The sequence below is a fragment of the Nyctibius grandis genome, chromosome 6 (genome assembly GCF_013368605.1).
Source record: "Nyctibius grandis isolate bNycGra1 chromosome 6, bNycGra1.pri, whole genome shotgun sequence".
In the NCBI taxonomy this organism is placed as follows: Eukaryota; Metazoa; Chordata; class Aves; order Nyctibiiformes; family Nyctibiidae; genus Nyctibius; species Nyctibius grandis.
The window spans coordinates 47,656,497-47,682,196 of NC_090663.1; the positions used below are offsets into that span (position 1 = coordinate 47,656,497).

The 25,700-nt window shown below is 43.4% G+C and overlaps 2 protein-coding genes across 2 annotated transcripts; one reads left to right on the forward strand and one right to left on the reverse strand.

The window, feature by feature from the left end:
- Nucleotides 1-3,935: 3,935 nt before the first annotated feature.
- On the reverse strand, nucleotides 3,936-5,267 carry NPY5R (neuropeptide Y receptor Y5). Its single transcript, XM_068404253.1, has one exon. It carries the CDS (start codon nucleotides 5,265-5,267, stop codon nucleotides 3,936-3,938), a length of 1,332 nt encoding a protein of 443 aa, XP_068260354.1.
- An 18,694-nt stretch (nucleotides 5,268-23,961) lies between these two features.
- On the forward strand, nucleotides 23,962-25,239 carry NPY1R (neuropeptide Y receptor Y1). The gene is made up of 2 exons (XM_068404072.1): nucleotides 23,962-24,660; nucleotides 24,781-25,239. Exons 1-2 carry the CDS (start codon nucleotides 23,962-23,964, stop codon nucleotides 25,237-25,239), a joined length of 1,158 nt encoding a protein of 385 aa, XP_068260173.1.
- Nucleotides 25,240-25,700: the final 461 nt, after the last annotated feature.

The window sequence follows — 25,700 nt, forward strand, 5'->3', positions numbered from 1 at the left end:
GAGGTACGTGAACTTTTAGAAGCTATACAGTTACCTGCACAAATAGCAGTAATTTATATAAAAGCTCACACAAACCACCAAGATGCACTGTCGCGAGGAAATCACTTGGCTGATCAAGCTGCGAAAGCTGCAGCCAAACAAATTCATCTTATTATGGCAGTTTTGTGTGCAGCAGAGAAACTTGACAGGCTTCCAAGTGCAGAAGAGATGTATGAGGCTCTTCCAGAAGAAGAAATGAAATTTTGGAGACGACTTGGAGCAGAACAACAGGATGGACAATGGACATTGGCCAACAAGCCTCTACTCCCAAAAAGGTATTTACTACCTCTTGTTCGGTGGTTCCATGAAAAATGCCATGGGGGACCTGAGGGACTTGCACAAAGAATTCAACGGCTGTGGGCTGCACCCGTAGTCTGCTCCGCAGTGAAAAGGATTACTGAAAGCTGTAAACTTTGCTGACAATATGCTACCACTAGGATTCAGCCACCTCAAGGTAAAAGAACGCCCGTGGTGTTTCCTTTTCAAGGATTACAAAGTGATTATGCTGAAATGCCAAAGGCAATGGGGTATTCATACTTGTTAGTGATTGTAGATCAATTATCAGGATGGGTAGAAGCCTTCCCAGCAAGAAAGAATGATTCAAAAACTGTAGTGAAAGCGCTGTTGAAAGAGTTAATACCCCGATATGGAGTTCCTGAAGTAATTGATTCGGATAGAGGAGCTCATTTTTCAGCAGCGATTCTGTTCCAAGTTTATAATGCTTTAGGAGTCACAGGGAACTTACATACACCCTATCACCCTGAGTCCTCTGGACAGGTAGAAAGAATGAATAGGACCATAAAGGAAAAGATTGTTAAAGTGTGTAAAACAACAGGGTTGAAATGGCCAGAGGCTTTGAATTTGGTTCTGTGGGACATTCGGAACACACCCAGACAACCTGTTGGGTTATCGCCAGCAGAAATATTGTTTGGGTGAGTTTTGGCTGTTCCAGGCACTTATTTGCCAGAAAAAAAAAAAAAAAAAAAAAAAAAAAAAAAGTTTATTGGATGGAGATGAACGAGTGACACAATATATACTATACTTACAAAATTCTTTCTTTGAAATGCGAAAGCATGCCTATTGGTATCGAGGTGGATCTCCTGAGATACAAGTACATAATATTCAACCAGGAAACAAAGTATTGATAAAAAACTTTAAGAGGAAAAATAGATTTGAACCAAAATGGGAAGGACCCTATGTTGTACTTTTAACTTCTCTTTTTATGCTGTCAAAGTTGCAGGGAAAGAAACCTGGATCCATCATTCTCATGTCCGCAAGGAACCCGAGGAAAGATGAAATATTTAGTTTGTTCCTTTTTTTTTTTTTTTTCCATCTGTAAATGTTGCTGTTTCACCTTGTGTAAGATTGCTATTCGTTACCAAGATTTCAATACCAATGCCTCTCGTGTGCTTTATAATAATTATTCTTGGTGATCTGCAGGCTTCTTTATAGCAATTGAGACAAAGACTGGGGAACTCATTTTTACATGTAGCTATCCAAAGATTGAGCCCAGAGGAATTATTTATCAATTTGGAAAAAAACGATAATAAATATATCTGGGGAGATGATAGAAAAATTAGCCAATGCCTCAATGCACGGATTTCTGACATTGCAAAAGGAAATTACAGAGCTCTCTAAAATCACAATTCAAACTAGAATGGCTCTAGATATGATATTAGCCTCACAAGGAGGAGTGTGTACAGTTTTAAATGATAGTTGCTGCATGTACACAGACCGATCAGGAGAACTACTCACAGATGTGCACAAAATTTGGGAAGTGAGTTCTGTGATGCAAAAGGTAGAAAGGGACGACACCTCATGGGGATTTACTGAAACACTCTCTTGGCTCACATCTTGGTTCCCAGACTTGGCCTTATGGATAAAGAAGCTGATTGTAATTGTCTTGCTTATAATTATTGTCCTTGTGATTGTACTAGTGTTGGGACAGTGCTGTGTGAGATGTTTTTCTTCCTTTGCTTCAAAAATAGAATCATCACGGAGATACAAATAATTGCAGGGATACAATAAAAAAAAAAAGGAGGGAATTGTTATAGAAATTTTCACATAATTAATGTAAAAGTTCTTATGAGTTAGAGAGACAAGAATCAATAGGGGTGAAATAGAATAGTGAATAGAATAATTAATATAAGTCTATCTGAATAAACACAGGTGGGCTTTCACAATGCATGAATATTGTTCTCAAAGCTCCTTGTGTAATCCTGACCTAGGACTGAAGAAATCATCAATCAAAGCTTAATGAGTAGCTAAGCAGGAGTAGGCCTAGAAGTATTACCTTCTGATGATTTTAGTAAAGGGGATGTATGGTTAACCTTTTCTTTACCTTAAAAGAAATATAGGACACTTAGAAATAAAAATTAGTATAGATAAGGTTTTAAACATAACTTCAGTTGTTTTTAAGGTTGAATGTTTAGGAGACACTGGCGGTGGGAACTGGACTCTGATCAACCTGGATCAGGACGGGACGCTGATCACGGCAAGAACATTAAGGACGCCGATCACAGCAAGAACATCGAGGACGGGGTGTCGGCCGGAGTCGGAGCGGAACCAGAACATAAAGATCAGCTAAACAATAGAAAAGAATGGACTTTTGTGGACTCTTGATGAAGGAAGAAAGAGGAATTGAAATAGTTAGTGGATTATTAACAGAAGCTTATGAAATGTTTATGATGTAATTGATTATTAGTTTCTATACAAACCGGTAGTGAATTTGAGTCAGGTACCATTCACTGCGGTGGTGGTCCAACTCTGAGTTGTTAATAAAACCAGCAAACCTAGAGACCCGGACTCTGCCAATTTTCTTTAACATGTAATATGACTTCCTTAGGGAAGATACATGTAATTTAAATTTGGAAGGAAAAGTATTGGTCTGGTTAAAAAGGAGAAAAGGAGAGAGGGGAGGTAGACACAGAAAGCACCCACGTGTGTGTGTGTGTGTGCGCACGCACACACACGCGTGTTTATTTGAAAGCTGTTGCAGCTCTCCAAAGCAAGTGGGTCAGCTGTAATGAAGTGCAGTGAGCTTTTGCTTTTTGGTAAAGGAAAAGAAAAAAATTCCTGCTGTCTTTCCATTTTCTTTCTCTTTCCACTATCACTTACTCAGGTAATGAAGGCTTACTCTGATCAGAAGCATGTTGTACGTTCAGGGGAGTCATCCCTGTAAGAACAAAGGCATAACTATAGATAAGTTCAGGCCTTGCTGAAAATTACATAAAATGACAAGCCAGAGTAGAAATTGGCTAAGGAAATCACAGATAGGTTGTACTGGGTAAACACAGTGAGATGGAAACAATCTAGACAAGAACAACTACCCACAAACCCGTTCCAGGGAATAAGGCAATCTGGGAACCAGCACCAAAGCATCTTGCAAAGATATTGCAAAGTATGAGTCAAAGAGCTAAGGAAAAATATTTTTCTAATCCCATCCAGAAACAGATGTTTAATTATCTTAGAAAACAAAGTTGGCACTGAAATAGTCTCACCAATAGTTATTTAGTAAATGGTACATATTTTATTATAGTTTTATGACAGTTAATACTGATATGTCTAAGTAGTCTTACATTTATTACTCATTATGCATTCTGTTTAATTCCAAAGTGCAGATTGCCAATATTTCAGGTAATGAAAATGGTATTCTTGTTTTGTACGCTGGGCATGATTTCCTTTGTGTAACAGATAGAAGAACGTTATAGTATATGTATATATTTCTGCCCAATGCAAGAAATACATGCAATAGAACTATCCATTCACACGAAATGCTACTAATCACAACCAAGTCGGACTAACTAGACTAAACTAGTTTAGCTTTTACAGCTACACACGTCAGTAGACTTGAAAGGCAAATTTGTTTGTTTTATTTTATCTTGGGGCGCATTAAATCATGGTATTTGGCAGCATGGAATAAGGGACATTAAATCAGCTTTTATGCTGTTGTTAAGGAACCCATAGAGGATGGGATTCAAGCAGCAGGACATCATACCCAGTAAATGGCATATGCAATATACTAATTTAAAATGTCTGTTAGAAATGAGAGTGGCATTAAAATCTGTCACAATGTGGAAAAGGTGAAGAGGCATCCAACTGAAACCAAAAACTAGGATTAGCACTGTCAGTCTGCAAAAAACTCTCCTAGATCTTGTCTTAATTCTGATGACGGATCGCGATACCGTAATCATGTCCTGTATCTCTGTACTTTCTTCTGGTTTCATCTCAAAACAGATAGGTATCCCAGGGATGAATTTACTGGAGGAAGAGAGTTGGCTTTTTTCTGTGCCAGAGGTTTCTGGGAGGTCTCTGGAGTGAGTATCTTGATGATGCCTTGAAATAGCTGGCATCACACTTGAAGTCTTTTTACTGTATCTTCTGTGGTGCTTTCTGCCAAAGGCGCAGCTCCATCTGGAATGGCCGGAGGGCTGCACCTGCGTGCCAGTGCTCTTGGAGGGATGAAGTGTTAGGTTTATCATCTCCTTTTCTTCAAACTTGTCTTCCTTGTTTGACAGTCTGGAACCTATGCTCCTGCAGACGCTGGTGTGAGTAGCGGTTAAACACACCAACGGCAATATATACTGCATGAACAGTAAGGCTATGGTAAAGGCAATTCTGTAGGAATCAGAAGGCCATGACTCAATACACAAGAGCCTGTTCTCCAGTGCCTCTAAATTCAGAGTTTTGCTGAGGTCCACAATTTTGTGGAAAACTGGCAGAGGGGAGCAAATTGCAAAGCCAAAGGCCCAAATGGTCACTATTAAGAAATAGCCTTGTTTTGCTGTTAAATTGCTAGAAAGAGGATATTTTATCATACGGTACCTGACTGCAGCAATAGATATTAACATCAAAGTTGAAACTAGAACTGATGCGCATTGGAGGAAGGGCATTACACGGCACATGGCAGTGCCAAACACCCATTGGTCAAGCAGGACAGATGTCAGTGTGAAAGGTGAACAAAGTAGCACAACTAAGATGTCAGAAAAGGCCAAGTTACCAATGAGAATGTTTATTATTGTCTTCTGCTTGCGCTTTTGCAGAGCTGTTAGTATAAGCACATTTCCCATAAAGCCAGCCAGACTTATAAGTGTGTACAGCCCAATAAGAAAGTACTGTATGTCATCAACGCTGCTCTTATAGTCTTCCCAGGCAGAAAAATTCTTTGTAGGAGCAGAGGTGTTCTTGGTAGGTGTCCTGTTGTTACGGTCTCTGAATCCTAAATCCATTTTACAGTCCTGCTTAGAACGAGAAAGGCATTAATTAGCATCTGAAGGAAGGATGATACTGCTGTTAATCAGAATGTAAAGGAACATAAATTTACCTTGTATCACCTTAATGCAAATAAATTAATAGTGATGTTATTCTGCTGTGAGGCAGATCCTGCTTAACTTCAGGTCAACATGAATTAGTTTCGTAGGTTTTATTGTGTGGCATTCAGCACACCTAGGCCTCCTACCTGGCTGCTCACATGGGACGACGGCAATTTAAGTTTCTGCGTTATGATGCTAGCTTTTAACTGTGCTTTGCTATAGACCATATTGTCAGCCTTTCCAGAGGGAGCAGTTAGCTACTAAAGCAATCCATTTAGAGTTGGTGAGATTACTCATGTGAATAACAGTTCATTGATATGAGTAAGGAAATTACAATCACCATCTGGGCATGTGCCTAATCATTACATGACAGCAAATTATAATGAGAGCACCTGAAAATATATGATGTTTTGACACATGCTAACAACTGCAGTACTATTTCTTACCTTGCTAGAGGAAAACTGACACAAAATAGGTCAGAGCTTTCAAAAAGGATCAGTTTATAAGGAGATCCACTGTCAGTGATCCAAGATGGAATTCCTAATGTGGTGCTATACACACCATCTTCTATTAAGTGGTGAACATATTTTAACTGTTGCTCAAGCAGAAAGGAGAGCTGCCTACAAAACATCCAAAATAACTGGATGTAATACAGAGAGGACAGTGTTAACTGGAAGCAAACCCCACACAGCCATTTGAAAATTCAGGGAACTGCTAATTATTCAGCACAGAAATATCTAACATTAAAACCTAAGTTAGCACAAAGTTGTTCTGCCTACAGAATCTTAATGTATCTGTCTTTGTTTTAGAAGAAACGGAAAGACAATAAAATTCAGTTTAAACTGCAGTTTACCTTAAACACCTGCATGTACTAAAGTTTCAAAGTCAAAATTCCCCAGAGATCTAAACAAACCCAAAACATACATAAATTGAGCAGAAGGCTAAACCTGATAACTAAAAAAAGGCAGGGCTCTTCAAGAATGTGGCTGTCCTCAGTGAGCTGTATCATGCTGACTTCTTCAAAGTGCAATAATACTATTCGGTTTCCTCTACACGTGCAGATGTGCTCCTTCCTTCACGTCACGACGTGTGTGTTCCTACTGTCGGGTGCCAAAGGGAAGCTCAAACCATAAAACACCCTCAGAATATTCACTGACAGTGTGTTGTGATGGAAAGGTCCCTCACGTGACATTAGAAATACTTATTTCAAAAAATAGTAAGATATTGCAAGTTTTTGTGTCTTGCAAGTAATGTGTTGGGAAAAGGTGAAAAGAACTAAGCCTTGCCAACTTCTTGCAATGTTGAGTTAAAGTGCTTTTTAATAGCTAAAACAGAAGTAAGAATTGGATACATGAATTTAGATAATCTAAATACTATACTTGTGTGCGTATGAGCAGGGCGGCATTAATGCAAATTATTTCTGTTTATTTTTTCCCAGTCTCTACCGAAATGGTGGAAAACCATACAATAAACAAACAATACTACCTGAGACTACCCTTGCCTCTAAAGCAAATTTAAAGGGGCAGACTAGAGATTCTGTAACTGATCCAATCTTTCTACTTCTACATTGATATTATCAGACGTTTTCATTTTGGTGGGCTTCTCTTTATACAACTACTAGCTAAAGAAGTAAATAGTTTTTTACTTAATTTTTCTCAGTTAATTTTCTGAGTTGCTAGCAATCATCTGAAAAAAGTATGATCTGCAGACCACAGTGACTTCCAAACTCAGCTGAAATTTCTTTCTATTCTCTAAATGTGACTCAAGATAATTTTTGTCGGAGAAAACCACAGCAGGGCTCTGCCCTGGATAAAATACATCCCCTTACCTCAGGTTTATGGAATTATGTCCCTGTTATGTCATACCTGTATCATTTTTTTTCCCTTTGTTCAGCACGGAGGAGTGATAGGTTTTGCTATGACTGATGCTTTTGCAGATTTCAGTGTGTGCATGCATCTGTACTCTCCAGACTCTCTTTTGATTCATGAAAGCCATTTCAACTGTACATTGCATTTCAGTAAGAAATATTATCTGCCTAATATTTTCAGGATCAACATTCCATTATCTTTGCACTACCACATTCATCTTAGCTGAGAAGTGTGTAGGAAAAACCCTTGCATATAACTGAGGAGTTAATAATGAAAAAGCCATTTGTGTAATTTTGGACAATTTTCTTTTTGCTTGAACACTTTCCTTTTCCAGTTTATATCTTGCACAGATTAAGAGAGCATTATGAGTTGAGCATCCTGTTGCCTGATAGCAGGCTTGAAACCAATCAGGAGTTATTTGAGAAAGGGAAATGAAACTTGAACTCAACAGCTAGATCTGTCCATATCTTGGTTACTAACCAACCAGTCATTGGCTGACAATAGGAAGACAAACAAGAAAGAGGTAAGGAAATCCAGTAACATCTTGAGATTCAAAAAACCTCAGAAACTCTTAAAATGCTCTCAAAGTGATGATGACTCTGAAGGAAGGAGCTTTTCATTTATTGTGTGTGCCTATATACGTAACTCTTTGCCAAGAAGGATCATTCAGTATATTCTTCTACTTTAACTGATACTAGGTTGAAGGACTAACCTGTAAAGGAGAAACAAACTGCAGATGTTGTTTCTCAGAAAATCTGGAGATTAGGATTGCTTTTAAAGTATCTACAGGTATTCTCAGTAACAGTTAAATTCCCACACATAGTCATATCTGTCCATAGGTCATACTGAGTAGTGACAATGCACACCAGTGCTTAAGTTATAATAGCAGCTATGTATGTGTGAAAGTTTTGTTGATCCATGTAACAAAACTGCAGCTTTCTCCCTAGACTTTTTGGTGACATTAGCTGTCATTGAAAAGGTTGATTATAAACTATAGGTTCATCAGTGTGTGGAGAAAAAGCAGGGATCCCTACTGGTAGAAAATGTTCTCTCTCTAGTTAGTCCATTCCATTTCAATTATGTGCTACAGTCTGAAGAGAAATCTGTATACTTCATTCAGTTTTGCTTAGTTTTAATCAATGGATTCTATGAAGAGAATTGAAAAAAATCTGGTGGTGTTGCTGTTATTTCATGCTGCCACTTTCAACTTTGGGTGACTAGAAGCGAAAAGGAAGAGGCTCTTAAGTCAGATGCACCACAATTATTTTCTCTTCTAGAAATTTATATTCCATACATGTAACGCTAAGACTAGGGCCAAGGAACAAAATTTTGTGTTGCTATGCTGAAAAATGTTTATTAAATTAATATTTACTGAGTTCTTAAAAATTTAGTTGAAAGATTGTTGCCAGGTTCTGTGGATTTCTACACCTTCACATAAAACTCTTGCAGTACGGCTTTAGCACACTTGTTCATCATGTTTTAAATAGAATTCATTAAAAACAAAAGGTGAATATGCTGGTTTTGGCGAAGTAGACATATTTTGTTGAGACACAACAATATTGAAGAAGCTTAGCAGGTGTGCCTCCAAAGTCCAGCATGGGCTCTCCAGCTCCATCCCCCTGTGCTGTGGCTGTCTTCTGCCCTGGGTGAGAGCTGAGCAGGTGCCACCTGCCCTACCACATGCTCTGATTTCCACGAGGAGGGAGCATTGGAAGAAGCCACAGCATGCTCTGGCAAGGCCCTGGCTGGACACTTGGGGCACCTTAGGAGTCTATGGTGCACTGCAGCCACTTCTGCACCATCTCCCTGTAGTCACAGTTTCAGAGTGACAGAAAGACAGAGAGGGAGAGAATAAAACTATAGTCTGCCGGTTTCAACAGAGAACTGCTGTGCTGACAGAAGTTCCCTTTGCAACATGCCCAAAGAGATTTTATTTTCATTTTGGATGTGTGAAATCAAAGCAGACTTTTCCCCCCAAATTTATAGAATCTCCAAGCGGATCTCTTGCTCTCCAAGCTTCCTCTCCTGCTCAAAAGGAACCAGTTGCTCTCTCAGCTTGAGTGCCACTGGCAGTAAAGATGCAAAAACCCAGTGCTCCTCCCATATCATTGATATTCAGTCCCCAAACTCATATTAGCAAAGCACTGATTTCATAGGGCTGTGTGCACTTACTGGCATTTCTCTTCCTGCTTTGTTTTAACGGCTGCTTCTATTTTGGGGGATTTGCTCGCTCTTGCTCTGTTGGTTGGTCAACCCCAGTGCGGCATGTGGCCATAGCTTTCAGGGAAATGGAGAGTTCTGAAAATCCCACTGTGGGAAATAGAATTAAATAATATAGCCTCTTTTGAAAATGTTCTCCTCATATTTGAAATGTATTTCTAAACTGAATGCACCACAGTGCCAGGGTGCTCTTGCGCCTGTTTTCAAGATCAAATTTAATCAATCTGAAGGTACCTGATGGAGATTTTCTAGCTGTCCACTCCACAAGTTGGATCACTTCCATCTCCTACATCAATCAGTCAAGCAAATGAGGTCCCCTTTCTGTATTCCTGGTCTGCATACCCTGCCTGAGACTGTGCTCAGCTACACCTGCATGAGCTCCCACCCTGGGAGCTTTAGGTGGGTTTGCTTCGCTCTCCTTTAGTTTCAATGGGGATGCTGAGACAGGAGGCTAGGCTCCTCTGCAGGACTGCAGTTTCATGGCAGGATCCAGGGTGGATTTGAATATTCACTTTGAGAACCAAATTAATGCAGCTAACATTAAATACAAGGACTATTTGTGGTTAACTTTTACAGTAAAATGTATTTTATGACAGTTGATGTACCATGATCTTGAAAGATTTCAACACCTCCTTAAACACCTCAGTGTGGCTGTCTGATGTGACTCTTATTTTCACCAAAATCATGCCTCAGAGGAGTTTTCAGTTGCAGTTGCTCTAAGGCCTGAGAGTGACAGGGAGAACTTAAACCATTATTCAGGTTTAGCCGAGTTAGAGGTACCACATAACCAAAAATATGCCAGTTTTATGTGTTTAAAATCTTAAAATTAATCTCATTATTCCACTTAAAGCTATCATTTAAAATACAAAATCCATAAATCATAATTTAGGAGAGTGAATAGGCTAGATATTTTTCTTTCTCTACTATTTAAAGGGAAATTTTCAAGAACACAAAATTTAGGCAGGCAACCATCCTCCTCTTAAGGCAACTGTTCTTTCAGAAAATCTTCCTTCTATTAGATGAGATGATACTTACATTAAGGTTTATTCATGAAGAAGAGCTTATATCCTACAATATTAATATCTGTTGACTCTGACTGCCTGGTGCCTGTATAGTCTAGTCAGTTCAGTCTGTGTAACAGTGTCTATACCAGACAATCTTTACAGCTGTGAACAATTTACAATCTTAGGAGACCTTTTTCTACCTTAAAAACAAATAAAGACGAACACATACAGGGAGGAAGCAAAATGTGAAAACTCCCAAAGAAATACAACCTTTCTGCCCCATAATACTGGAGTGGTATCAGGGCTGTATAGAAAATAAAGTCAGAGACTTTGTAAAGAGTTAACTTGACAGGCTGTAACTGCCTGACCACGTCAGCTTAAGGAAAGCACCGAGCTATGTCGTTACTGCTTGAGAAATGATGCCCTCACATCATTAAAGACTGAGATAACATCCGAGACAAAAATTGAAACCAGTGAAGAGTTGCATTCACAACACAAGCTAAAGATGAAATGCTGCTGCTTCAAATGTTCTTGTTCATTACATGCAACATCGAAAACTAGTCTGAGAACCTGGGAGAATTCAAAAGATTGAGATTACTTCAGAAGTCCAGAAAAATGGATTTTCATGCATTTTAACGGTATGCCTCTTTATGTGTCTAACTAAAACAAGAATTGCAACGTTATCCTGGAAAATAAGAATGCGGCTTCCCAAAACAAGCAAAAGCCAACCGATGAGATTATTTCTCCAGCTCCAAGGAAATGTTATGCAATGTAACGGGCTGTTTGCTGGTCAGAACAGAAAACTTGACATGCACGACTACATTTAACGCCAGGGAGCACAGCAGCTCCTGTCTGGCAAAGGCAAAAAACCCCAAACCAAACCGGGAAAGGCGGTTGGTTTTGTCCTTCTACACCTCGCTCGGGAATCACTTTGCAGCGTGCGCCCCGCACCGCCCTGCGCCCGACACCGCGCACCCGGCCCCGCCGGGAGCCCCGGGCCCCCGCGGCTTGGGCTGACGGCGGCGAGGACGCGGCGGGACGAGGCCGACAGCCCGAATCCCCCCCGCGCCTGAAGCGAACACCCACGATTTCCGCGCATTCGCTGGCAGGGCGCTGCCCCGCGCAAACTTGCGCAGCCGCCCTGCGAGGGGGGCTCCCTGCCTCCGCGCCCCGCGGAGCGTTACCTGCTCGCGTCTCCCGCGGCTGCGGGCGCCTCGGGGTTCGGCGGCGGCGGTGGTGGCAGGCGGAAAGGGCCGCGGTGCGGAGCGCGGGGCGAGGCGGGCAGCCCTCATAGCTCCGGCCCGGGCCGCGGTAGGGAGAGCGCGGCTCCCCAGGAGCGGGGGACAGCGCGCATCCCCCGTGCTGCCTGGCGGCGCACCTTACGCGGGTGATGCGGCTGCGCGGGGGCTGGCCTGCGGCCGCGCGCCGGGATGCCGCCGGTGCCCGGGATGCCGCCGGTGGCGGCCGCCGCGCTCGCCTCGCTGCCCGCCCGGGCGCTGGCGGGGTCGGGGCTGGCGGCGCCGCGCGGGCGCATTTCGGGCGACTGCTCCGTGCGGTGCCGGGGGCCGGTTGTTTTAGCCTTGCACGGTGTGGCAATTAGAGTTTCCATGGAAATACATTGAGACCGTAAACAAACGCCGCGCTCGGCAGCGTGTCGGGGATGCTCTCAGTTTCTCACCCAGCGTTCAGGACACAGCATTTCGCCAAGATGAAATGCTTTGCGTGCCTCGGGACATCGGGAAGTGGGAGCGTCGGCAGGCGATGGCCGAGCACTGACCCGAGCGCTCCCTAGTTCCCCTCTCTCCAGCTGGAGCAGAGCTTTGCTGGTACTTACCCCTACTGCTCGAGCACCCTTTAATTTCTACCATTATTTTAGAACAGGTGGGAGGTGATGGATTTCCCCCAAACAGTTTTCCTTTCTGAGTAACTCAGTTCTTACCGAGGCAAATATCTGAAGGGTGGTTTTAATTTTATCTGGGCCCTCAGTGCGAAGGCAGGGCATTTTTTTTAAGTGAGCAATATTTTAAAGTGTAAAAATTGTTGGGTACGTTGTAGCACAAAGCATAAAAAGACAAATTCTGCTCAACAGCTGCTATCTTCTAGCACAAGAAGAGTCATTGATCATAGTCCAATTACAGGGCTACTGGAGAACTGAGTGACACGCAGGTCTCTGGGAGCACAAGTGGCAGAACCTGACACGAAAATGTAATGACTTTTCCATTTGCCAAGGCACTCCTTTGACAATTGATATTAACAGAGCACTGCAGAAAAGCTGTCAGTATAATTACCCTGTGAAAGACTGTGCCACACAAAGACAAAACGTCTGGATCAACCATATTGTAAAATAACTTTTGAAAAGTCCAGTTAGGTTCCTTATTTAATTTAGGTTAAAAATATTCATTTTAGGGTAAGTGATCAAGGAACAATTAACCTTAATCTTCAGCAGATGAGCCCAGGATGGTGAGGAAGATTGCGTCCCATCTTCTTTCACCTGCTTCTGCATTATTCACCACCCACTGCTGGTGAATCACGGCATGTGCAAGTGGAGCACAGAGAGCTGCCAGGTGGAAGTGACATGCCAATCCATCTCATCCTTCTGAGACATATCTCCTGTTACTCACAAAGGAGAACAAAATTAATCCTTTTTAGGGCTGAGCAGCTGTTCTTAACATTCTTGGCCATCTCGCCACCTAACACTGATGGCACTAAAGATTTTCATGCAAATACTTGACCTGAAGATAGAAACCCACTCCAGTTCTAACCTGTGATGGAGGCGGGGGGCATTAAGACTATCTTCCAGTGCACAGGTTTACCTGGATGTCCCTTTTTCCAGGTAAGCTTCTCACATTGCTAGCCACACTGCTTGAGGTGGATGTTCCTTCCAGGAAAGAGGGACATTTTAGAGACACTGTATCTTTCTATGAAAACTTCCGACTACAACAGACTGACATTGTCTTTAAAAAAATCTAAATTTGCTGGCAGAGCCCACAAGTGGGCAATTATCACAGAATCACAGAATGTTAGGGATTGGAAGGGACCTCGAAAGATCATCTAGTCCAACCCCCCTGCCGGGGCAGGATTGCCTAGACCATATCACACAGGAACGCGTCCAGGCGGGTTTTGAATGTCTCCAGAGAAGGAGACTCCACAACCTCTCTGGGCAGCCTGTTCCAGTGTTCGGTCACCCTCACCGTAAAGAAGTTTTTCCTCATATTTAAGTGGAACCTCCTGTGTTCCAGCTTGCACCCATTGCCCCTTGTCCTGTCAAGGGATGTCACTGAGAAGAGCCTGGCTCCATCCTCATGACACTTGCCTTTTACATATTTATAAACATTAATGAGGTCACCCCTCAGTCTCCTCTTCTCCAAGCTAAAGAGACCCAGCTCCCTCAGCCTCTCCTCATAAGGGAGATGTTCCACTCCCTTAATCATCTTTGTGGCTCTGCGCTGGACTCTCTCTAGCAGTTCCCTGTCCTTCTTGAACTGAGGGGCCCAGAACTGGACACAATATTCCAGATGCGGCCTCACCAGGGCAGAGTAGAGGGGGAGGAGAACCTCTCTTGACCTGCTAAGCACACCCCTTCTAATCCACCCCAGGATGCCATTGGCCTTCTTGGCCACAAGGGCACACTGCTGGCTCATGGTCATCCTGTTGTCCACTAGGACCCCCAGGTCCCTTTCCCCTACGCTGCTCTCCAACAGGTCTGAATTATGGTTTCTTGCATTGCACAGCTACGATTTATGTGGGATGCTGTCTTCATTTAGCCTGCACCGAGGGCTAAACAATAACCATTTGTTCTCTCACCCAATGTCCCTTCCACAACCAAGAAAGAGAATTGGGAAAAGGAGGGAGACTCATGGCTTAAAATTTAAATAGATTTAATAAAATAAGGAAACCAATATCAATGCTAATACAAAACACACAAAATTATACTTAGCCCACAGAGCAGTGGGTAAGTTGCTCCTGGAATAGCAGTCATTGAGGAGGAGAAAGAAGGGGAAAAGAAGAGAGCAGAGCAAAAAGCCCTCCTAGCTCCAGCAGCTTTCCCATTTATAGTGAATGTAACATTAATGTTATAGGATACACCTGTGGGCCAGCCTGGGTCAGCTGCCCTGGCTTTCACTGCTAATGGCCTTGATCACCGTACCACATCTGGCCATAAACTGAAACAAAATATAACAGAAAAGTGATTCTATAATTTTATCCCCACAAAACCAGGACAGATGCCATTGTACCTTCATAAACATACAAACAACCTACCTCTATGTTGACCGTTTCTAAGGCGGGCAGTCACCTACTACAGTTTCCCAAACAGCCTCCAGAAATTACATGCTTCTGAACAAGAGCAGTCAGGAAGACAACTATTGCTTCCTCAAAGCAATTTTCTCTAAGAACAAAATATCATACTTGTTTTGCTAGTTGTCTTATTTCAGGAGAGTTCATCAAGCAGTAATGTACTCGCAGGTGTGGGTTTGTTTTGTTTTTTTTCCCCCTGGACCTGTAAATAACACCAGATTTCTCTCAGCTATATTTGGACAATTAATCCCTGATACTTGCGCACATCAGAGACAATTACTATTCCGACCATTATAATTTTTTCCTTTTCACTGTTTGTGTACCTCTGTTTTGCCAGTAATACTACTGAATAATAAAATAGATGATCTAGGGTTAGAAAAGGTACTGACATTAGAGGTATCTAATGTCAGGACTGAAAACAGATAATAGTACAGGTTCCCTAGAAACCAGCCTCTGTAGGGTTGTTGAAACCATGGAGGAGTCCTTGAGGAAGTAAGAGACGGTGATGGTGAAAGATACCTGTTCAGGAGGAGCTGGAGAAGAAAAATGGTGCATTGCAGAGAGGAGGCTGGGATTCCCAAGTCAGAAGGGCACAACAGAAAATGCAGGAGAGAACCTGTGGTTTTAAGAATACAAATTAATTTTGGCATGTTTCTTAACACATTTCCAAATGTGTCTTTCTTTTGGGAGTATCATCCCAATATCTTTGAAAATTTAGCCTCTGAAGGCTAACTGTGAAAGACACGAAGACTCAAAGTTCCAACTGAAGTTGGTGAGAACTGATGAATGCCATGAAAAATCAAGGTCTAAGCCACCTGATGTCCAAATTCCACAGCGTGTGGTCAGTTGCCCTGAGTCAAAGCTTGCCATGAATCAAAGTCTAATGTTATTGTAAAGTCTGCTACCAATGGAGCACCTATCCATGGACAGGACAGTCTAAAACAGTAGGACATAGCTATTACAGAGTTTGAGGCATTTTGCGAGATACATATAAAGCTTTTCAATTGGTCAAAATTTTTCACACACATTAACCCAACTGTTCATCCCGCACAAAAATACTATTAAAATACTATTACAAAATACTATTTAAAATACCACTAATGTCTGGCTTCTGTAGATGTGTTTTTAGCCCATCCCTTCCACAGATTCTTACCTCATCTAAAGCAGCTGGGCATGAAGACAGCAAGCCTTGGACGACTAAAAAGTTTGCAATGGTTGAGATGTCTTTGTAGTGAAAGGCAGGACATCTCATGGTTAGCTAATAAAATACTTCCAAGGGTGAGCATGTAATTGATCCTTTTTTCTGCCTAATGTGTCATCACATTTGTTGGCTGGTGTTATACACATTGACTATTAATGCCCCTTCCCTTCTGGATGATCATGCTGAAGCACAGCGCCTTTTTCTGCTTCCTCTGAAACCAGATGAGAGCTTGTGTATGACTGTACATGAGTTTGAACCCTGAATAGACAGAGTGGGGTGGCCATAGCAGAAAACATGACTTAGTATTTTAGCCGGGTGGACTTAATTTAGGTTGTATCTGAAGCAGTCTTTAAGTTACATTGCATATGATCAGGACAGCTTTACATTAGTTAGCTTGGCTGTATTGCTGGAAGTGGAACTGCAGCAGCAAGACTCTCAGCAGAGATTAACTACATAATTATTCACGCAGCTTCTTTGGGTTTGTGACATTAGCAGTGAAATGAACTGTTGTTATGTTTGGTGTCAGTTGCAGTCATTGTGGAATAAACATGCTCTTAGCCAAACAGAGAATTTGCTGCTACTGTCATTGTACTCAACAGCAAAATGCCTATTTAGGCTACTGATGACAGACTTTTGCCCCAAGGAGCGTGAGTTCCCGTATCTGTGAACAAAGTAATGTGAAATGCAAGTATTTCAATGGTACTGATGTTTATTACTAGAAAATGAAAACAATAAAAATAAAGTTAAAAAAACCCAAACAACCTTCAGAGAGTGTTTCCATTCATTTCCATAGCAGTGACTTCAGTTTGTTTTATATACAGCAGAAACCACGAACGATTCTCATGGTGTTCTTTCACTCAGTGGATTTTAAGTTTTACAGAGGGATTGCATTGCCTGAACACATGACAATACATTGTAATGAAAGTGACAGCCTCATTTTATGACATCTTTTATTTTCCACCTTTGAGAGTTACAGTGAGAGAGAATTTTAATGGGCTGATCTCTTGGCATATTTTTTCCATGTGTTTCTGAAAAACATCTTGTTCCCTTCTCAATGCTTTTACTTCAAAGAAATTCTGTATTCTTCTACTGAAGCTGTTCTGTTTCCTTAGTTGAGATACTTGTGTTCTGTTTATTGTATTTATTCTCTTTTTGCAATGTTGTGCCTTCACACAAATAAACATACACACACAAACAAACACAGTCTTCCACTCCAGGGTGCCTTTGATGCACTGAAAAAATTTACTCCCTGGAAGAGGGTAAGCTTTAACATGATGGCTATCTTGCTACTCCAGTGTTCCCAGTGGTCATCAACAGAATAAGAAGTCCTGAGGAAGCATTTGACATCTTTGTGAGCTTGGTGCTCCAGCTTGAGACACTCAGCTTGGTGTTGAGACTGGAGATGCACAGATGCCTGGGTTTTCTACAGAACATAACTGATGGTATGCGGCATTTACTGCACAACATGTATTTTATATAGCTATAAAGGAAAGAGTTTGAAAAGACCCTGTGTCTGTTTTTTAGAGTGATTATTTATTAGTGTGTTTTAGTGCTCACATGTACGTATGTAAAGTGCTTCAGAGAAGATTGATACAGCTCCAACAGATTCAGTCACCTGAGGTGGGCACGCAACAGTATGGCAGAGCAGGAAGCTTGTAGTAAGACTCAGGTTATAGCATGTGTATATATATACGCACACACATATGTATAGCATATAAGTTTGAAAGACTCAGTGACCGAGGCAGCCTTTTCCATTGCTCCACTGTACTATTTAAAGCCTGACCTTGCATCCATTGGCAGTGTGAATAACCCTATGAATATTTGTTGCCATCACTGTGAGTCAAGGTCACTTAGTGACACATGGGATCTATCTTCAAACTCTTATAGGTATTATAGTTCCATAGTATCAAAGAAGTATTGTGAGGCTTGCTTCACCTGTGTTTATATGATGTTTGAAATTCTTGCATATACTAACCATTAAAACATGAAGTATTATGAATCACTTCATTTACTGCTGAAATGGAGATCCTCATGATTTATGACAATCTGGAGGAAAAAAATATCATGCCTATCTGAAACCTTGGAAGTTTCTGTGGCAGAAACAATGGCATTTCTCTATTTGGATTTTTCTAGGACACCAAATTAATGCCTCTGTGGTAGGTTAACCCATTAAAAATGGAGTAGGAAGGTGAGAAACAAAGACAAAACTAACACACACTGCCCCCCTCTGCCCCCGGTCTCTCTCTAACACCCCCCAGGCTCAGCCTCACTGCTTCCTCCCAACTATCCTACACACCCACCCCCCTGTGCAGCACAGGGGGACAGGGAATGGGCGTTGCGGTCAGTTCATAACATGTTTCTGTCACCCCTTCCTCCTCATGCTGCTCCCCTGCTCCAGTGTGGGGTCCCTCCCATGAGATACAGTCCTTCACTAACTGCTCCAGCGTGGGTCCTTCCCACGGGCTGCAGTTCTTCTAGTCCTGCTCCAGCACGGGTCCTTTCCATGGGGTGCAGTCCTTCAGGAACAGACTGCTCCAGCATCGGTCCCCCATGGGTCACAGTTCTTGCCAGAAAACCTGCTCCTGTGTGGACTCCTCTCCATGGACCACAGCATGGGTATCTGCTCCACTGTGGTCCTCCATGGGCTTTAGGAGAACAACTTGTGTCACCATGGTTCTCAACGTGGGCTGCAGGGGAACCTGTGCTCTGGCACCTGGAGCACCTCCTTCCTTTCCTTCTTCACTGACCTTGGCGTTTGAAGAGCTGGTTCTCTCACATTTTTCTCACTCCTCTCTCTCACAACTGGTACACGGCATTTTTTACCCTTTCTTAAATATGTTATCACTGGGGCACCACCAGCATCACTGATGGGCTCAGCTTTGACCAGTGGCAGGTCCATTTTGGAGTCAGCTGAAAATTACTCTGTCCAACATGGGGGCAGCTTCTGGTGTCTTCTCACAGAAGCCACCCCTGCAGCACCCCACTACCAAAACGTTGTAATGTAAACCCAAGCCTCTTATTCTGAACTAGTCCTAAAAATGTATCTCTGCTCTGGATACCTGTTGGCAGAGTACTACAGATCTGTATCACAGGGCGCTTATTTTAATTTTTAAAATAGCCATCTGGCCCATATAGGTAAGAGCATTACAGGGAAGTAGTGGGATCATTCTGGCATAGAAAAAGACTTTTTCCCCTGCCTAGAAATATATCTATTGCCCTTAAAAATCTCTATATTGGACAATAATTCTCCTTTTTTGTAATGTAAATGGATCGTTCCACAACCATAGCAATGAAAGTCCTCAGTTCTGCATGTCCTAGAGTGTCACTGCTGCAGACAGAAATATGCTCTTTATGGGATCTTCAGCTTAGATCTCTGCCTGCCTGAATGTATCCACCTTTGCTCTGCTCAGATGGAGACTGGTGCATGTTAATAACTCACGTATGACTGAAGTTCTTGAGAGGCATTATATACAGCCTGCACTTACCTTCTGGCTGCTGCTGTTAAAATGTCAGCAGTGCCCCAGCTACTGGTTTATAGCAATCTTGAGGTATGCCTGCACTTTCCATTCTCACATCGATGACTGCAGCTACAATGAAGTTGAGCCGAGCTCCTGGAAATACAGTGTAAACATCAACCTCAGTGCTGAGTTCTGAAACCTTCTCATGAGGCTCATTCTGCAAAAGATGTTACAATCATTTATTATGTGCCACTAATTTTTTAGCTATAATTAACGTGGTTCCTCACTTGAGAGTTATCCATGATGTAACAGTGTCGCCATATAATAGGAGTATGCCTGAAGGTAAGAATATAATACCATGTAACTCCTTATACTTGAAAAATTAATCTGGACCCTTGGAAGAGTAAGGGCACTTCTGTTTTTCAAGAAATCCAAACTCCTAATACAGCCTGAAGGGTTTGTCAGAGCATTTTCAAAGTGCTGCTTAAGTTTATCTGGGTAACTTTTCTTGGACTTCCAAACTCACTACTTTTTATGCCCATTGAAGTAGACCTTCTGCAGCGGTGCTTTTGGTGAGTGAGAGAGCAAGGTATTTCAGGATCATGAAAAAGGTGAATGGAAAATAAAATTTTCCATTTTGCTTTTTGTGAATTTGTTCAGTAAACTATCCTCCCATAGCTGGTGGTAGTTTGCAGAGCTACTCATGCCAGCTGCGTTAGAAAAAAAAAAGTCTGGTTGATGGAAACTGGAATTTTCAAACGAAGCAGAAGAGCTGGCCAAGGCAACAGCCACCACCTTTCCAGCTCTGCATCTCACTGTGGAGATTTGTTCTTTATTTTCAGGGCTGCATTTTCCTTCCAGCTCCCTGGAATATGCCACTGCTCTGTATGAACCTGCAGAAATGCCTTTCTTTTCCATGGGTCATACAGGATGGTGAACCACTTGGCTGGGATGAATCAGAAAAATACCCACAAGGGCCACAGTGACAGCTGTATTTTCTTGAGGTTTGATACTTTATTGACTTATTTTACTTTTAAAATAGTTTATTATTGCTTCTAGCTGAAAAAAAAAAGGCAAGAACAGCAACTTGACAATTCTTATTAATTCAGTCATCACTCTTCATGATAAATACAGAGCAGAAGCTAGTTGTACTGGTTTAAAAAGCCAAACCCGAACTTTGTAACTTGCTCATTATCCTTAAAATTGCCTTCTCTTTCACTTTCCAACAAAGCTTCTAGTTCCATCTTTAGTTTGGCCACGAGATGGCAATAACTTGCAGACAAAATGCTGAAACAGCCAGACAGCGATTTGAAACTGTCTCCCTTCCCGAGCTTTTTCCTGCGCTCTCCCCCCTCCTCTTTTGTTTCAATATTTAATTGCATTTATTTCGGAATTACTAGGCAACCCACCCCCAGCTGTGTCATTTAAAGGTGATGTGCTTGCAGTGAGATTTTCAGGATCTTCTCAGCAGAGCACCATCATGTGATACTGGGATAAGGTGGAGTTTGGCTTTAAGGGGAAGTCTCCAGCCTTCCTTACCAGTCTTTAGGATCTCAGCTGGAGGAATATCAGAGGATCCTTCCCCTTTCCCAACTCCTTCTTCTCCATCCAGACTCCTGAGCCAGCTCCTGAGCATTATCAAAGACGGGCAGAGCAGTTGCAAGGTGAGTTTCTCCTGTGGTTGCTTTCCCATGACTGTGGGTGGTTGTGTGCTGGTTAGACTGGTGTTTGCTTGCTCTCTTGGGTGCAGATGACAAAATCCCAGGGAGGGGTAGGCTCCAGGTTAGACTTGCGAGTGTCTAGGTGAACCATCGGCTTGGGCTGACAGCATTTTGTGCTTCCTTTTGAAGAGCTCCAATAGTTTTACAATGCATTTCCATTCACCTCACAGCATGTTATTTCACCCTTTCTGCCTGTTCATGCTAAACTTTTGACTGAAATCCTCCTGGAGAGTCGCAGAGGTATGTGTGGTGGGGGAGACGGTGCAATCACCTGGAGGGTTCTGCAGAGCTGTGGGCTCTTCCCACCCCACACAAGCACCCAGGGTGGGGAGGGATCTCCCTCCTGGTTTGGGAGCTGGTGGGGTAGGGGACAGGGAACAGTGCAGCTGTCCAGGAGATGCAACTTTGTCCCCTCCTGATGTCTGGTCCATTTGGAGGGGTGGGCAGGGAGGAAGGACTCCTTGTCACTTGCCAGCAGTGCTGTGTTTCTGAGCTGGTTCCCAGCCATGCTCTTAGGTTGCATCTCTTCTACGAGGAAAGGTGAGGTAAGAAGAAGCAGAGGCATTTTCTGGTTTTGAGTTTGATATTTAATAAATAAGCAAGAGCAGAGCTTGGCTAAGGGAAAAGAAAAACCAAGAGCCTGAAACCTAGGCCACCTCATTGCTGGGTGCAGTTTGGTCCCAGCTGGTGAGAAAACTTGTCCAGTTCTCTCCTTTCAGGACATGGCTCCTCGCCCACTCTGCTCCTGCCATCATTCCATCAAGTTCTGGGGCTGGACTGCCCACCTCTTGCTGTATGAGTGACAGTGGAGATCATGATGAAATCCATACATTGATTTTTGGGATGGGCTAAAGTCATGCTGTTGGAAATTGAGGAGTCCTGACTGCATCACCTGCACGCTTGCCCTTTGGGTAAAGCACCTACTTCTGTCTCTGGCTGATGCGATGCTTCAAGAGGCCCTGGGTGGTGGGAGGTTCTTTATTGGTCCCTAAACCAGACTGTGTGGACTAGGGAGACCTGAAAAATATAGTTAGCAGAGGCAGCAGGTCTGAGGGATAATGCCTAGGTGCACACCAAGCTAGCTTGAAAATCACAGTAGCCAAACCTCAGGCAGAGATGCTTTTCTCCGAAGTCACTGATGTTAACTTTGGCAGTGAAATGCCACTCAGAGGCAAGATACATCGCCTGTCACAGTTTCACGTAGCCGTGTGGGGATTATAAAGAGCCAGCAGAGCCAGCTGAGGTGAGCTCGTGATGCCGGTGAGAAGACATGGCGTTGGCGTGGTCATCCTTTTGCTGACCATTCGGGGGAGCCGGAGCTGCAAGCCCAGACCTCACATGCTGGCTCTGCCCCAGTGAGGAGGCAGCCCCAGCTCTGGTCCCCAGAACACGGCTGGTTAGAAGGGCGTCTGCTGCAAGTAACAAAGACGATTCTGCTCTGGAGACTTAGATGGCACTGAGATTGGTATCGAGTATCATTTAAGACCAAAACCTCACCCGTTCAGGGTAACTTTTAATGAAGTACATCTTAGTGGGCAATGTTTTTACAGCTTTTGTGATAAGTGCCATATGGAGCCGGGTTTGAAACCCACTTGTGTGAATTTTAAGTGGCGTTACTTTCATTAGCATAAGCTAAGGTTAAGTGAGCAATAAATTTAGCTCATGGGAGAGTGGGCAGAGGGGAAGTTCCAGATACAGGGCGTCTGCCACTAACAGTGAGTTGGAGTAAAGGTGTGTCAGGTTATTTGTGTTCTTTATTTTCTTTTTTTTTGTTGTTCCTTCTTTTTTCCTCCTGAACACATATGCCCGAGTTTCTCTGATTTTAAAAGCCGAGTCTTTACAAAGGGGTGGTTATTTAGGCATGCCTATTTGTTGTTGCACAGGTAAAGAAATTTTCTGCAGTGTTTTAATTTTTGCTGGTTTTTTTTGTCTATCATCTTGTTTTGTTCTTTCTTTGCTGCACAGCCCTGCTAGCTGAGATTAAGGTGTTCAGAGTTCCCGATTTGCCTTTGACTCAGTGCCAGTGCTGCTGTGGGCACTCAGCAGCTCAACATCAAGTGTATGTATTAGGTAAAAAAGAATGCAGTGATTTTTGGAGTAGTTTTTCCACCCCTCTCATTAGTCAGATGGGTTTTTTCTCCCCCCTTAAGTGATGGCTGGATATGATTCCACTTCGAGCAGCTTGAGAAAGCAGACCTTTGCAGATGAAACTTGTAGCAAGGAGATGTAAAACATCAGGTGTGCTGGTGGAAGACTGAAATTCCTTTTCAGCTCGTTATTTCGTGTAACTTGTGCCGGCGGGAGAGGGCCGGGGAGGGAACGCGCTCCCCGCTTGCAGACCTGCCTTCTGATCCTGCCGTCTGCCTCCCTTCCCCCGGCCTGCCGACCCCGCTCCGCCTCGGGCCGGGCGCCGCCACCGCCGTCCTCCCGCGGGGCTTTCCCCGGCCGCCGGGCCGGTTACCCCCGCGGCCGCCGGGCCCGTAACCCTGGGGCCGCGGCGGGGCCGCGGAGCACCCCCAGCCGCGGGGCAGGCGAGCCCGGGGCGGCTCCGGTCCCCCGCGGGACCCGGCCGGGAGGTTGAGGGGGGGCGGGCGTGGGGGACCCGGCCGGGAGGTTGAGGGGGGGCGGGCGTGGGGGTGCCGGGGCGGGCGATGTGGCCGGGGGTGACCGACCCTGCTCCTTCCCTTCTCCCCAGGTTGTGCGAGGGAGATGCGGCACCGAGGAGCGGGCTCGGCCCGGGGTCTCCTGAGGGGCTGATGGGCGCGTTTTGAGCTCCGGGAGCGGTTCGATGACAGCGGCGGCAGCGGCGGCTGTGAACGTCGTACGGCGGGTTGGAAAAAACATGAATACTTCGGTCCTCGCCCCCCCGGGTAATATTTCCAGTCACCTGAATTTTTCGGAGAAGAACTCGCAGGTCTTGCAGTTTGAGGCTGAGGATTGCCATGTGCCCTTGGCCATGGTCTTCACTTTGGCCTTGGCTTACGGGACTGTGATAATCCTGGGAGTCTCTGGGAATCTGGCCTTAATTGTCATTATTTTAAAACAAAAGGAGATGCGCAATGTTACCAACATCCTCATTGTCAACCTGTCCTTCTCTGATCTTCTAGTGACCATCATGTGTCTTCCCTTTACCTTTGTGTACACTTTAATGGACCACTGGATTTTTGGGGAGGCCATGTGCAAGTTGAATCCTTTCGTGCAATGTGCCTCAATCACCGTCTCGGTCTTTTCTTTAGTCCTCATTGCTATCGAACGCCATCAGCTGATCATCAATCCCCGGGGCTGGAGGCCAAACAACAGACATGCCTACCTGGGGATTGCTGCCATATGGATTTTAGCCACAGCTTCCTCTTTGCCTTTCCTGATCTACCACGTGTTAACGGATGAACCCTTCAGAAACATAACATTTGATGAATATAAGGACAAATATGTGTGTTTGGACCTGTTCCCCTTGGACACTGCCAGGCTTTCTTATACCACGACACTTTTGGTGATCCAGTACTTTGGACCGCTTTGTTTTATATTTATTTGCTATTTAAAGGTAAGTGAGAATCCCCTTGCGATAAGTACTTCTTTCTGTCTGATGCTTGTTTATCCTTGCAAAGATGATGGCTGTAGGTTAAATTATCCCACGTGTTTCTCTTTGTTGAATTTCCTGCAGATATACATACGATTAAAAAAAAGGAACAACATGATGGACAAGATGAGAGACAGTAAGTACAGATCCTCTGAAACCAAAAGGATCAACATCATGCTGATCTCAATAGTGGTTGCATTTGCAGTTTGCTGGCTGCCTCTCACCATCTTCAATATCATGTTTGATTGGAATCACGAAATTCTGCCTGTCGCTACCTGCAGCCACAACCTGTTGTTCCTGATTTGCCACCTCACTGCCATGATCTCTACCTGCGTGAACCCCATCTTCTACGGGTTTCTCAATAAGAACTTCCAAAGGGACTTGCAGTTTTTATTTCATTTTTGTCATTTCCGCTCCCATGAGGAGGATTACGAGACTATAGCCATGTCCACCATGCACACAGATGTTTCAAAAACCTCTTTAAAGCAGGCAAGCCCAGTCGCATTTAAAAAAATAAATAGTGATGATGATGACAAAATATAAAGAAGTAATAAAAATTCTACACCAAACTGCTGGAAGTGTGATCACAGGTGAAACATGTCCAAGGACAAGCACAATTACATAACAAGTACAAAATGGGTAATGCTTTTCTTCTTTTTCCAAGGAAGTTTGATTGTTGCCACTTTGAAATTATACACTGTGCATTTTTGCCCCTTTTACTGCTTTAATGTTCGCAGCAGTTATATCTGAATCATTATAAAGCATAGTCGGACCTGCTACTACCTATGGTTTTCATCAGCTGTCTTTTGTTCTGTTTTCTTTGTACAGTTATGTGCTTTAGCACAAAAATGTATTTATTGATTTTTTTTTCAAAGAAGTAGTTTTCAGGAGTGTCCCTCCAAGACCATTAGAAACAAAATGAACTGCAGGGAGGCTGTCACTACAGAGGACACCCATCCCAGCATAAAATTAGGACATTGAAGAGTAGTTGTTGTTGTTGTTCT

Bases quoted from the DNA above. Each gene is read 5' to 3' on its own strand.
- NPY1R (XM_068404072.1), top strand. From the start codon at position 23,962: ATGAATACTTCGGTCCTCGCCCCCCCGGGTAATATTTCCAGTCACCTG. The intron at 24,661-24,780 runs GTAAGTGAGAAT...AATTTCCTGCAG, and splicing joins TATTTATTTGCTATTTAAAG to ATATACATACGATTAAAAAA.
- NPY5R (XM_068404253.1), bottom strand. From the start codon at position 5,267: ATGGATTTAGGATTCAGAGACCGTAACAACAGGACACCTACCAAGAAC.